Genomic DNA, 15333 nt, shown 5'->3' on the forward strand with positions numbered 1-15333 from the left:
GTACAATTGCATGCTTTCAGGTTTAACAGTTAACAATGACTACGGTCAATCCGATATAGTTTAATAGCGTACAGAATTTGATGCGTGTGCTGTCAATAAGCTCAAACCTCAACGAAATCCATTTTCAACAACTGAATCTAATATTAGCAATTTTACAGTAGTTTAACCGAAAAATTTTTAGAATGGAAGATTTGCAATTCACAATATTGTACTACTGTATGCCCCGAACTTTTATGGTAGGATACGATCATATCAAATATCCATCCTAACTATGCATTAAAACGTAGTCTATAATTTATCTATCCTAAATTTGATAGCACACCTGTACAGTAGCTAAGATGTAACGGTAAAAACCATTTTATTAGTCCAAGCATAATTGATCAATCATACAACATAAAAACGTAGTCTATAATTTATCTATCCTAAATTCGATAGCACACCTGTACAGTAGCTAAGATGTAACGGCAAAAACCATTTTATTAGTCCAAGCATAATTGATCAATCATACAACATATCACTTTCATTTGCTTTCAAAATAGATAATCAATTAATATGCGTAAATAATATATACCTTATATACAACTACAGCATAACCGCCACTATGTAGGCGATGTTTTTCAACCTACACTTTTCACATTGGTATTGATTAGGTGATAGAAATAAGTTAATCTTACGTAAACTATTAATCGGCTCATAAAACAATCTAGCTTATAAGTTATTCAATCACAGCGTAGCCGCTGCAAAGTAGGTAATATTTTTACACACGTTTCACATCAGCGTTGATCGGGCGATTTATTGGGTTTCTGAAAAGGTTGATATAGCACGAATGATAACATGGTTACAAGCTTTCCATGTCAGAAATAGAGTTACCGAAATCAAAGTTATAGTATTAACCACAGTAAGGTGACTGCTGTCAATAGAATTATTTTACAATCCGCTAGATCAAATTTCTCTATTTTAGTAACTCCTTCGCTATCTACGTCGTATATTACAAAAACATTCGTAATCACCCGGCTGACGCAAGAAGTAATACCTATAATTACAATTCACTTAATCGAAATGATTGTACTAAACTAAAATAGTACAAGATGCCATCAAATCATCACAGTGTTATTTGCTAACTTAACAAGTTTTCTCAATTTCTTAACCTCTTGCTTTGCAAAGAGCTACAATGAATATTAGTAATTTATTCAAATATTTTATTAACTTTCATATCAACTCTACCATGACTGTTCATGAAACTATCGACGAAGTTAATCTCAACTATCAATTAAATAATTAGACATACATAATGAGATTAATTTGACAGGCAATAAAATAATGAACATACAGCAGCTTGATCACTGGGCATAGATAGGGCTAAAGAATAATCGATTATTGTATATATGTGCATATCAAGCATAGCGGAAGAGATTATTGAGATATACAGCAATACTGCTATTAGCATATCATAATTAACAAATAGATTCATGGGCAGTGGCTACCTTCTCTCAGTAAGCTTCATGAAACAGCAATAAATTACATTAACGTTACAATGTAAACAATATCGACGAAAAAATAATGATATAATATACGTATTGGTAATTTAGTTGGGTATCATCACATTACACTAAAGTTAAATTTATACTTCACAATGTTTTTAACTAATGGAATGAGACATCTGTTTTTACTTGTTTATAGTATGGAATTTACGAGTATATCATTTTTAAACAGTAAATAAAATTTGAAAGGATAAAAAGTGCTAATGTTTACTGTAAGATATTACTGCCATAGAAATCAATACAATATAGTAGGATTTTGTAGCAGTGATAAGATTGGCGTATTAAATGTCCGATCAAATTGGCTATTGCTTAAAATGCTAGAATATCTACGAAAGTTAGCATGACTAATGGTCAATAAAGTATTGTAACACCATCCATTAATATTTTACCTTTGCTAATTTAATATACATATTAGGATGCAATAACATCATTGTAGATCTCTAGAGGCCATAATCAATCCAATACTACTGCAGTAGATATTAAAATAATGCTTCTTCCGGAATTGCGTCAATTCGTCGATTCTGCTCTTCTATTCTTGCATTTATATTCTTGAGATATTCTTCAATGCGCTGTTCAAAATCTAGTAATTGCTTGATGTAAGGATGAAATATTTAGACATGATCAACTATTTCGGTAGATCAAATCTATTTGCTAATAGCTTACTATGTGATGTACCATAAGAGTACTCAATAATTCGCGTAAATGTAAATAAATCGCGTTTAGAACACAAATTACTCACATTTACCGATAATACTTTAAATTTTTATTAACTAAATTCAATCAACAATGTGCACTTTCAAAGTAAAAAAATAGATAAGGATACAAGGGTGCTGATTCGTCTTCGTACCGTCCATACTAACATACTGTAATCCATTATAAAAACATCCAGCAGGCAATGGTTTTGCCTTTAATTCATTACGAATTTTTTGTACCTCTCCAGATGTTAACGACTCTTTCGTCCTTAATACTTTTTTTTTCGGTTTCTAGTAAAAGCCGACAAAAACTCGATGAATAGAAGCATCGCAGGTTATTTAATTACTATAATGTAATCTGTTTTCTTCGATATGTTTGAAAAATAAAAACTATAGGTAAAAACGCCCAAAAAATACCAATCGTTATACATATTAAAGCCATGCATTTGTGATCAATTTTGTACAAATTGATGCAAGAAATTGCAACATCGAATGTATGGGATCACGTCGTACATTAAATTTCAGGTGATGTCATATTTATGTACAATGCTGCAACATTTCTCAGTAGAGCTATATTACTACTAGACCTACCGCCGGCCTACAGCCTGTCAGCCATTGTTTTAATCGGCCTTCGTCTAATCCGGTACCGCTAAATATCATAAATGATTTAGATGCATTTTCTTGCATATTTTGTGCAGCCCCAGATGGCTTAGGTGGTGTAGGTAAATGACCAACAGATTGCATTACTACTTTTTGACTATAAGGGCAACAATCGATCTCATGATAACCAGTTACATCTAAATCAGGTAGTTCAATAATTTAATTATTTTATTAAATAAGCATTGGCATGTTGTTTGGCAAGAAGATATTTTACATACTATTTGGAAGTAAAATATAATACAAGACATTAATTTTCAAAAGCTCCGCTACATACCAATTAGTTCAGTCAAGCCGCGAATATGATAAATTTTGCCTAAAATAAAGACATTTACTTAATAAGTTTAGTAAAGTTAATAATATTAATGTTATCATTTCTTTCAAGATATTAGAGCATTCATATAGAATGCAAGATGTAAAATATTATTTCATCCTAAGTCATCTATACCTTGATTGTTGATAGTAGAGGAATTGCGATCCCTAAGGTCTACAGTGTCAATAGTAATTCATTGATATGAATCACAATGATTATAAAAATTTATACGCACGGACGAAAATATGGTGGCTTAAAACGGCAACGCCATGCTTTCAATAATTGGCAGGTATGTTTCCGTTAATTTAATTTTGCGACTTACAAAATAAATTTAACCGCGTACTGTAATTACAATTTTTCAAACCAACCTTTACATTGTTTCAATATTTTGGCTTTATCCAACGGTAAATTGAATTTCAAAAAGTGCTAAATACACCCACAAATAAGAATTAATTAAAATTAAATAATAGAATAAACCTCTTGCAGCATTAATAGAAGCATTCCAAAATCCATCACTTTTCTCAAGAGATATAAATCTTAACCTCAGTTACTGCAGGTAGAGTTTGACCAGAGGCAAAAGCACCGATAGATCTAGTCAGAGTAATTATTTTTAATTAAACAAATTTCAGCTTTAAATCACAGCACTATTACAGCTATTCAATCCGGAGAATTTACATATCAGGATAAAGTAATAATCGCTTCCGAGCTAGAGAGGCTTGGCTAAACGTATTTTCACTAATAATCAAATCGATGTCTGAACTCCTAGATCCGGTTTATAAGCAATTAAAAGCGGTCCAATTAGTAAATAAGTTTGAGCGAAGAACAATGATAAACAGTACTTGATTCAAAATCTCGGCACCATAGTAATTTTACCTCGTAATTTTTCCACTTCGAGCAGCAATAAAGGCAACATCAACATTTAAAGTTCTAATTAATTTCTGTATTTGCAACATATCTTCATCCTACAAAATTTTAATTTTACGTGTGAAGAATATTAGGGATGCTGTTATTTAAGATGATTGATCTTTCTAAGTAAAAAATTGTCGCGTAAAAATTTTAGTCAATTCGGAGAAGCAATAATTTCACAAATTCTTCAAAATTTGTAAAATACAAATGCCTTACTTTTTGCTCGAAGCCATCATGAAAGACAATGTTATTGACTAATCCTAAAGGATAAAATAACGTCCTGACATTATCATATCATAGAACGAGAATTTTAATACAAGAGCACTTATTGCTAATCTCAAGTGATACCAATACTGTACCCAATAAATTTTATAACAACACGATTTAGCTACAATAATCGACACAGCAGTCAACATAGCTCTAAAGATATGCATTATATACAAGCCCTTTTACCCGTTGCACAAAACTCCAACAATTTTGGCATCATAGTTCTGCAAAGTTAAACGTTCATTGTTTTAAGTTAGTAAGGATAAGATCACAACAACGCAGTTAATCACATGTAAGTTGACGCTACATACTGTATAAATATATGGCTTAAATAGAAAAGAATGATACAAAAATTAAAAAATTGAGGAGCAGTTATAAAATCAAGAAACCTTAAAAAAGTGCAATCTAATTCTATAGCAAATTGAGTTTCAAATGTAAAAGTGTAAAGGCTACAAATTATTATTACAATTCTGGCTTGATACGCATAGTAACGGTGTAAGAGAAACAAATAAAATTACTGCGAAAATCAGGTATTATTTAAGATTCTACCAGTACTGCGATCATTAGGTGAAAGTCTTTCATTATCTCACTTACTTCCCCTCCATAAAGCAATTCTGATGATCAAGACACGCAGTTACGGCGCCTAAATAGAAGAAATGACGGCAAGAGTATCACTCAGCGGTATAATACCTTCGAAAAACAGTTGATACGCACAAGCAGTAACTAATTTTCCCTTAGTAACTCCTACTAACTATACTATAATCAATTTAGCATACACGCATGAGTAAACTTAGCTAACCGATGCGCAGGTTTTTAGTTAAAGTCTTATCTGGATGAGATAATATTGCTTGAATAACATCGACAATGTCAGTGAATCTACCAGTGAAAATAAGAAAAATCAGTTGTTATTAAATACAGAATGTACGTCCATTTTTTTAAATTATAAATCATTTTAATTAGTGCACATTTTAAACTCGGGTATAACAAACTAACCCTGACGTCTCCAAAAGCAGCCTAATCCTTCTACCAGTAGATAGACGCGATGAACGAGAGTTCTTGTGTTTGCTAATCAGATTACTTAACCTTTCCTGAAGTTCTGTAACCAGTAAACGCATAGCGCATCCGTATTAATTAGTAACATACTCTTTAGCAAATGTTCCCGTTAGTATGTTATAAAGGCATTATATCAATTATTAAAGAATATTTTTCACTATACGATATTCAATATTTGACATTACTTTCTCCTTTGAAAGTATTCAAGTCGTTAATCGATTGACGCAATACCATCCACCTATAACGTATTAATAATAATCAACTTTAAATATTAATTAAGTAACTACACTATTCTATTTTTTGTATAATATAAAACACAAACTTTAATTTTGTAGAATTATATGAGTGGATAGCGAATACCTATTGTTCTCTTTAGCTAGGGAAGTTAATGAAGTACATAAACTTTCCTTTCCACAACCAGGAATGCCAGTGATTACAGTGATGATGATCTAGTTTTAAAGATTCATGAAATCATAATCGAAAGGACATATAGTCAGTAGCTGATACGGTCATAAACATAAATATAAGTGAAATCCAGGAATTAACATAGTCAATGATGGATTTAGAGTACATAACCTTACGTTCATATCAATGGTGAATACTTAAAATAGTGTTACAATTTAAATAATTTCCATTAGATGGATAATGTAATTTTAAGTTCGCTTAGATAAAACATACTTCGGCAGTGTCTTCCATTACTTGCTGTGGATTGCTAGACTGCAATAATGCTATATCATCTTCTTTGATATTAGTGGCACAGTTACAGAATTCAAAAATAGGCCAAAAGCTAAAAGCACATAATAGTGTAATAATACGATAAAATCAATTTCCGTTGTCTTAATATAACACTAATTAACTATCAACAAACCTCACGCTATTAAGTTATGTCATATTGCTTCGATTTACCTGGCAAAGTCGTATAATCTTTGAGCAGCATTCTGATAAACACTGTTACCAGCTACATTCAAACTACTTTGCAAAAAGTCGTACCTATTTAATTTCGAGCAAAAATTTAATTAGCAACATAACTACTCAACAACTATAAAAAAACAATTCAATTTCTGCATCAAAACCAAATGGTTTACTCCATACTTACACATTTCTTATCTTTTGCTGTAAATCTACGGAGTAACGATTAAATAAATTAGAATGGCTTAATATAATACATCAAGCATATCCTACGATTACATGAAACGTTTCACTAATGACACTATTACTTAATTCTTAGACGATAGCTATTTATTGCATATTTGCAATGACTAACCTTTCATTATTTCTACTTGAGGTCGCGAAGACATCGTCGAATTCCATGAATTCAAAACCTTTATGGTAAGAATTTGAGACAGCAGAAAATTAATTGGTTAACATTTTAAAAATAATTCACAATTCCAGGTACAGCCAGACCTTATTATAAAACTCCCGGCGTGCTTTACTTTTCGGTGGTAATGCAAAGATATATTCCAAATTATCATGTATGAATGGTATCGGTAAATGATGAAGTAACGAACTTTTACATTTAATCAACAAAATTGCAACTGTACTGGTTGAGTCCTACCGAAAAAAATAAATCCAATTAATAAATAATAAAAGCATGCGCATGCGGATATAAAATACCTACAAGTGTCAGAATAATGGTATAGACGTTGATTTAAAGTGTGTGATCCAAGATTGATCGTATTTTTAATTTAAATTTATGTGTAAGAAAGATAAAATGACAGCAATTCTTTACAGGTACATATAGATTTAATCTAAAATTCACTAATCAATGAGCTGATGACGTAAGCGCTATACAACCTGTATAAGTATTTATTAGTAGCCTGATTCTTTCATCACGTTTAATATATTTAACATGTCCATTTATGCAATTAAAATTCGAATTCTATTACTAATAAACGCATCTAAGTGGAAGTACATTTATCATAAATGCATTACATTATTCAAATATTAAAAAATCTAGATATTACATTTCTTAACTTACTCCATCGAATAACTTGATCGCCTCAATTTCGTTTAGCGACAATACCAATGTTCCAAAATTTTTACAGATGATAATAATACATCGCTCAAATATGATGACTTGCTCTAAGAGGATGATACAATGACGCTTAATAGTTTTATAAATATCAACGTTAAAAGTTGTTACAAATTGAATCATATCACTACTACTTAAAATCTAAAATAGCAGCGCGCAACCAAAACTGCAAGTAAAATACACAACCTCTTATCAAGATTTGTGTAAGTAGAATAATATTATCATTGTAGTAATAAAACTATAACTTTATTTCCAATCATAAAATTCGTACTCCTTTTTAAAATTTTTATTACAATACAGTATGAAAACCTATTCCTGACAGAAAAATTACAGCTTCAATGTTATAAATTTCGTGGCTGTAAGTTTACCCTAAAATAGATTTTTGATCATTTTACAATCGTACCTTAGATATTATTATTACTGCAAATCTTACCTTCATTCAAGTAAACATTTGCGATATCCCATACAAAAGGAACATTTTCCATTAAGGCCAACTTCTTACCCCAGTTACGGTTTTCAGTCTACTTGCACAAAATAAAATTTTTCATTATTCTTAAATACTTTTAGTCGCTAGTCTTACATAGAGTTTGCTGTATCGCTGATCTGACAGAACGTTAATGGCCAGAATATAATCTAGTTTCAAAGAAATTTCTATGAAGCAATGCTAAACCTGTAATAATTCTTTAATCTCATTAAACGATTTCTCTTCTGTCGAATCCTTAAGAAGCAAAACATATTGTATGTAAGACAATTATACGAAAGTAAATATTTGGCTGTAGAGAGATAAATTTTAAGGTATTCGTGAAAATCACACAGTATTAAATAACCAACTTTTCCACGTACAGGATGAAAAAAATATTTTGGGACATTTCTAGTTAATATTAGGTGTTTTCCTTTCCATGATATTTTATTATCTAGATGTCAAAGAGATTAATCGTGAGTATAAATCGTTGAAAGATTATTATATAATATGAACTACAAAGCAATAAATTAAAAAATCTTTACCGGAATTATACACTCTAACTACGGAATCGACAAAGGTTTCAGCAAAAGCCACAGATCCTAAAGTTGTACTTGAATTATTGAGACTCGGTATATCGGTTATTGCAACGTAAGCCTGTCGTGATTATTATTCTATTACTTTTCAAAGTCAATACATCGGGAATGTTCGATTTAACGCAACGTAGTAATTCTTTTATTAACTATTTAAACAAACTGACAGTTCTTAACCAACCAGTTTTATGCGATGGTAGTGCTCCTGATTAGAAATATGAATACTCCTAACCAATAAATAATCATTTCATTAGTTATGAATCGAAGCTAAAGTCTATGGTATCCAAATATAGAAATGTATATCATCGCTTAATATCTAACCTGCCATAGTTGTCGTAACATTCAATATGGAACTCCACGTGCTTTCTAATAAAAAAATCATACAAAGACGATTAACAGCGCTGATCGATGGTCATTCTTATGGCAATAATGGGTACACAGTACTTTTCGACACAAACTTTAAGTAACTCATTTAATGTTCGCAGCTATTAATAATTTTATGTATAGTAACAAAGTGTTGGTCATGAGTCTCTTACTCTAACGGTAATAGTTTGGTATAGGCAGATTGATCGAGATGCTTTTCTTGCAATAAAAGATGCATGTTCTGTATGACAACTTCGCGTGCCTAAACACCGTGTGGAAAATACATACACGGTTACTCGATATTTCAAACACGTCTTCATTGCTGTAAGACCATTTTTCGAGTCAATCATTATAAAATGACGATAACAGTTGAACAATAAAATAGAATTAGCCTAATTTCGAGAAATACTTAGGCGACCTTTTCCACGTTTAAACATCGGGTATAAGTATTGATTGCTTCATGAATTACTCCAATGCAAATGTGGTACAAAGAATGAAGGAATCTTCAAAGATAAGAAAAGAAATTTATTTACGAAGAATATATATCAATTTCTTGAATTATCATATAAAATTTTATAATTATGGAAATGAAGAAGTATTACGTATTGACATTTCTCTACACTAAAACCTAACCTGGCATCTTTATTAATGTCTTTCTTATCTATTGATTTAAATTGTTATATGAATCAAATTTTATATAGAAATACTTTTTTTAAACTAATATCGGTAATTGTAATTATAATCACAACTGCTTACCTGCTGTACCGTGCGGCACATAACATCGAGATAAAAAGTACGTTCTGATACAAATTAACTTTGTTCGGGGGTCTATAGCTTTACAGATCTGAAAGAATTATAATAATTAAAAAGTAACCCCAACAATATATCATAAATTCTTACTGGCGAAGCATTAAATCATTCTTGTCTACAGTGTATGTCTTAAATCATTTTGTAGTGGTACCCTCTGCATGAAATGATTAAAATGGAGTCAAGTACACTATTCAATATATTAAAGTATCTTTGAATCACGCTGATGGCTATAATATATTCTATAACCATAAGGTGTATTTAATCTTGAAATTTCAAAATTTCAAATATACTCCTCTTAGCTCACATCAAAGAATTGTTGCCATTTATGCGTACGTATTATTTCATCGAAAAGTCAGTCACTATATCAATCAGTCTTACCATGTATAAGATATTGTTTCTTTCATCACATCGATTAATACTTTCGCCGTGTTTAATGACATCCTTAGATTCAAATCCGTTCTTTAACGCTAAATTTGTTAAGCGGTTACCGAACTGAACAAATGGTCGTCCCCAATCTGCTACACTTCTACAACATCATTAGCATATCAAGTCAACTGGTTATCTACACATTTAGTAGGCTTAAGTAGGATATCAAATATAGATATTATACATAAAAATTCTTTAATACTAAACTGGTCAAGTAAAGATGTATTGCCAAGGCATCCGTAATCGTAGTAGGTCCTAAAAGGCTATCGAATATTAATTATATATTACATTTTTCTTAGCCCAATTGCACGGTAGAGAATAACAAGTTGGCATTGTTTAATCCTCAGTAGATACAATTGTAATATATTCAAGAATGGACTTAAATTCTAGGCTAAAGAATTAATTTAAATACTTTCGTGCCGTCAGAGAAAGGAGTATTCCTTTTTACATGTTATTCCAATATCTTATGAAATTAGTTTAAAATTAGCCCATATGTTCTAATATACCTCACACATAAATACAAAGTCAAATTAGAACGCCTTAAGATAACGTTTTATTTATGACTTTCACTGAGAGGCGTCAAGTTGCCAATACACCATAGCACGATATTCATAAACCTACCTCACATAAAGAGCTTTCAGTTAAAGTATCAGTCGAGCTCCTAAATTAATTTCACAATTAAAAAATTAAATTTGCCTAATGATATCATTTAACAATTGGTTAATAATAATGTAATAAACACCACATCTTTACCCACCCTAGTAGTTTAATCTTAGACAACAAAGTGGACCATAGCTGCTCAAATCGAGGCAATTGCTGAGAGTGCACAAAAGTATCATTTGTAAAATTTTCGGCATCTTAAGCTATTGTATCCAACATTAATTACGGTAAGAAAATTGACAAAAGTATAAAACCTTTGACATTAATATCTCCAGATGAACTGAGTCAATCACATTGTACACTTCCTTTTCGAGACTAAGTGTCACGTCAACTAACTAATTCATAAAGAAACAAGACAAAGAAGCATAAATTGGCGGATAACATAATTATTAGTGCTACTCTATCTTCATATATACAAGAGACCCAAGTAATGCAACCATTTCGATTAATCACAAACCTTGCGGTCCATAGTAAAAAATCCCCGCCTTTATCATAATTTAGGCAATAATTAGTTATTTTGTTAGTAAGAAAATGCCCAGGCAATTCAAATCTTATAATACACGGCTACCACAATTACTGTCAGTATGCTTTCGGTTTTATAATAATTCCATGATCAAATCGCAATAGCATATCATTCAAAACTATAAGGGCGTCAATTTACCCTCCTTCACGGATTCCTTCATATGCATATGCTTGAATTAGTGGCCATGATTCAAAAACAAATGGATCTAAAGGTTTTTTCCCTAATAAGATATATATCAGCAATATCAAATAAGCGGTCTTAATAGTACATTAGAACTTATAAAGCTCTTTAGAAATCTAAATCGAAGCTTGCATACCTTCATACGGTATACCGATTCGACGAGAATCCCCTACCATGTCAATAAAACTACATATTTTATATTCTTCAGCTACCTCATCATCTTCATACTGTAAAATCATGCGTAAGCAGTGTAAATACAATGTACCTGATTGCATTTTTGCTCATAATGGTCATCATTAGTGTTATATAAAACAATTATAAAATATATATTATTGACTACTTACTTGCAACTCAGATAAACAATATAGCTGAAGATTTCTCCAATGGATAATATAGGGCATGAGATATTCATAATTTTTTGCATTGCAATAGACATGGACACAATCTTCTTTGACAAAAATGACAACATCTGGTGCAGCAGAAAAAGTAATAAAATAGATTAGTGGATTTTGGACAATATGCATGAAAATTACGTAATGATTACTCTTTCGACTAGAAATTTCAGAAAATTTATAAAATTCGTAAGACTTACCCTCTAATATTTCTTCAGGAATTCTAATGCTAAACGGCGATGTATATTTTAGCAAACCAAATTACGAAATGTTAAATTGCAATAATTATTTATAATAGAGAATATGATACTAAGAAATCAGTAATTTTACTTTGCTAAATCCTTGATGGTATAGCAGTAATCAAACAATATGTAATTGACTAGTTGTCTGGTGCCTTCATTGTAACTGCAATGATATAAATGTAAAAACATTAGTAAAATGAATAATGTTGAAGGTATATTTCTTGACTGCAAAATATCAGTAAACATTATTACATTCAGAAAAGATTGTCGAAAAGTAGAATACAGAAACGTATCCACTCTTTGCACTTGCTTCAAACTATAGAATTACACTAATGCCACTTATAACGTATCAATAAAGAAATGCTGCTATGCTGGCTTTCTTATTAATTGACTATTCTACGCAATTGTGAATTCAACTGATATGAATCTATCGACTTACTTGCCATCAACACCTGTTAATTTTGGTTTGTCCACAGCCCAGACATGGTTATCGCCAAATATTTATTTTTGAAGAATTATAACATTATTAGCACAATAATATAATTCAGAAATTAGCTATATACCATGTGATTTAAATAGTATCAATCAATACAACTCTCAGACTAAAATTTTAATCATTAAGTAACTAAACTACGACAGAATATCTAGTATGTGTTATTGACATAAGGCTTGCAAATGCGCACCTGGTGTAAATAAACTTATCAGTAGTTAATACATTACATACTGTACATGACCTGTTGTTATCATTTCCATAGCGCTCTAAATTTATTGTGAATCTAAGACTGTACCTAATATGCAGAGTATTCCATCAATCGGATTTGAGTTATTGTCGCTAAAATTGTTGATAGCAATAATGGATTGTATTTTTCGTAGTCGAGCGTTACTATATTCGTTAAAAATCAACAAGAAACGAAATTATTCATCATATACAGTAGATGATCATGCTCTGATGTAATGAATTCAAAAATTAATAATTTAACTGCATAGTACAGCATATAACCGAAGATTAACAGCAGATATTGAATGCTTTCATGCAAAGTATTTACCATTACTGTACCATGATCATCGATACAATATCTAGCTTGGTTGTAAAGAACTGCTAGTATAATTAATCTACGATGGGCGAATACAGCACTCTAGTACACTCAGGCTATAAATGATGCTTATAAATGATCGATGGAACGGCGCCACTCAGAGCAGTCATTATCCGTGCCGTTCAGGTTAACTGCTTATATTGCTTACAGATACCAATAAGATCATTAATCTCTACTGTGGTTGTAGTAAATAGCCTGATAGTAAATCTAAAGTATAACTGATTCTAATGAAAATAAGCGTTATAAACGAGCAGCATTAATAAGTAATTGTTTATAAATATTTTAGCTAGTAAACATTATGCACAACTCTAGATTAGTCAGACAGTCCCAGTTAACTTCTTATATTACAAATAGATTACAAGTGCAAACATCGATATCTACCTTGACTCTATTATGCTACTTAATCATTAACCTATAGTATAATTGGTTTACCGAAATACGCTAACAGGAATCATACATTCCTAAGTAAGATTGATAACATTTATTTGCACATACTGTAGTATCAGGTACATTTACTATGCATTACTGCATTTATCATGTTAATTTCTGCTAAATCTCATCAACATTTACTAGCTCTAAAAAAAGTTGCAAATTAATGGCTAGTATCGTAGGCGGATAAATATTAAGGACGTGAAAGTTAAGCTAATAAAAGACATATAGCCGATTCCTGGAATTGCAATCACGCAACAACAATCAATTACACTTATTTATTTATCAACCGACGACTAATGTTGATCGTGATCAATGTCACATCTGGATGTACCAGATACCATCATCATTTATCGATGTAATGTCTAGCTCATTTCCAATACACTGTCCGGCTTTGAATTCTTAATGAGTAAGTTTATCAGCTAAGAAATTTTCGTTATCCAAAGTATCTTTCAATTAGATCAACCTTGTCAATTGGCTAGATTGCACCTTAAAATGTTAACTACATACTTGCAATTTCTACCCATACTAAATTGCCATCCTTGAGATCTATTTCGATTCTGTTGAAATTTTGGTATGGACGAGACATTTGTATTAGACTACACATAACTGTAAAGTACTTCTTCGTTCAGCTTATAGTCAATATTTACGTAATGTGCATGGTTACATACGCTAGATTCAATCATTACTTACTATCAATGTCATATACTGTAAAGCTCGATCGATAAACTGTTCCATGCCCGTATCTTAGTTAATTGTGAATGGTCATGCAGTCTTGCAGCATAGCGTACTCTATCATCATCTATCGACTCAGTTTTAATAAGCCGCCTCATTCTAACATTCATGGTTTTAATTACTTGCATTTTTGTTATTAATATCTAGTAGTACCATCATCGATATCTACCAGTTTTTTTATTCCAGCAAAACCTCAATACGAACCCACCGTTAGCAGACAAAATAAAGATACTCGTACTTGTAAAGTATGATTAATACAGTACTATATAGATGATTAGTCTGCGTATCATCGTGCATGTCTGCAAATTGATTTCTTACCTAGTTTAGAATTAGTGTTCATGAAATGCATACTGGTATGCTACGCACAACCATGACTTATCAATATCATGCACACTATAGGTCAATTGTGATAAACCGTTCGATCTTCATGTAGTCTAGAACGAATGTTCAAGCAGTGGATAATGATATATTGTAGCAGGTGCTAGCCTACTGTTCATGACTTATCAATGTGTTATCTAGTTCAAATTCGATAATCGTTTCATTTAACTATTTCATCATATTAACTTTTTGCAATTGTAATAATAAAGTATCATCAATATCGATCATAATTATTTATTGTAGTACAATTTCAACGTAAATTCACAATATCATCATTTCTGATCAACTCTCCTATTTTGATGTGCATGCAACTAACGTCATACAATCTTTACAGTACAGGGAGTGTACACTATAGCAGGTGCCATCATCCATCATCATTTACATCCATATCAAGTATTGCTCAATTCTGACTGGCTGTCCTATCTAGATATTTTTGAAGCTATGTTGACATAATCTATAGCATACCAGGTGCTATCATTATATTTATTTGTCAACATGATTCTTTGCTCAATTTGGATAAACTATCTCATCAGAACTTTCATCATGTTCATTACTGTTAGTTGCCATCAGTAGACTATCATCGAAAC

At 31.3% G+C, this 15333-nt stretch overlaps 1 protein-coding gene across 1 annotated transcript; it reads right to left on the reverse strand.

Annotated features, from left to right (window-relative positions):
• Positions 1 to 2020: 2020 nt before the first annotated feature.
• TRIADDRAFT_61461 (uncharacterized protein) lies at positions 2021 to 14371 on the reverse strand (the record flags this gene model as incomplete). The annotated part of the gene is made up of 37 exons (XM_002117432.1): positions 2021 to 2131; positions 2402 to 2524; positions 2825 to 3030; positions 3168 to 3206; positions 3339 to 3377; positions 3572 to 3629; positions 3746 to 3794; positions 4077 to 4165; positions 4326 to 4369; positions 4563 to 4600; positions 4971 to 5019; positions 5176 to 5252; positions 5370 to 5472; positions 5615 to 5667; positions 5790 to 5878; positions 6108 to 6216; positions 6336 to 6419; positions 6526 to 6550; positions 6694 to 6751; positions 6834 to 6980; positions 7408 to 7511; positions 7895 to 7982; positions 8132 to 8179; positions 8305 to 8375; positions 8467 to 8578; positions 8696 to 8741; positions 8836 to 8880; positions 9511 to 9538; positions 9634 to 9721; positions 10066 to 10213; positions 11435 to 11516; positions 11613 to 11703; positions 11821 to 11945; positions 12069 to 12097; positions 12199 to 12273; positions 14144 to 14193; positions 14327 to 14371. 37 exons carry the CDS (start codon positions 14369 to 14371, stop codon positions 2021 to 2023), a joined length of 2865 nt encoding a protein of 954 aa, XP_002117468.1.
• Between the last annotated feature and the right edge of the window lie 962 nt (positions 14372 to 15333).

The sequence above is a fragment of the Trichoplax adhaerens genome, genomic scaffold (genome assembly GCF_000150275.1).
Source record: "Trichoplax adhaerens TRIADscaffold_24 genomic scaffold, whole genome shotgun sequence".
NCBI lineage: Eukaryota > Metazoa > Placozoa > Uniplacotomia > Trichoplacea > Trichoplacidae > Trichoplax > Trichoplax adhaerens.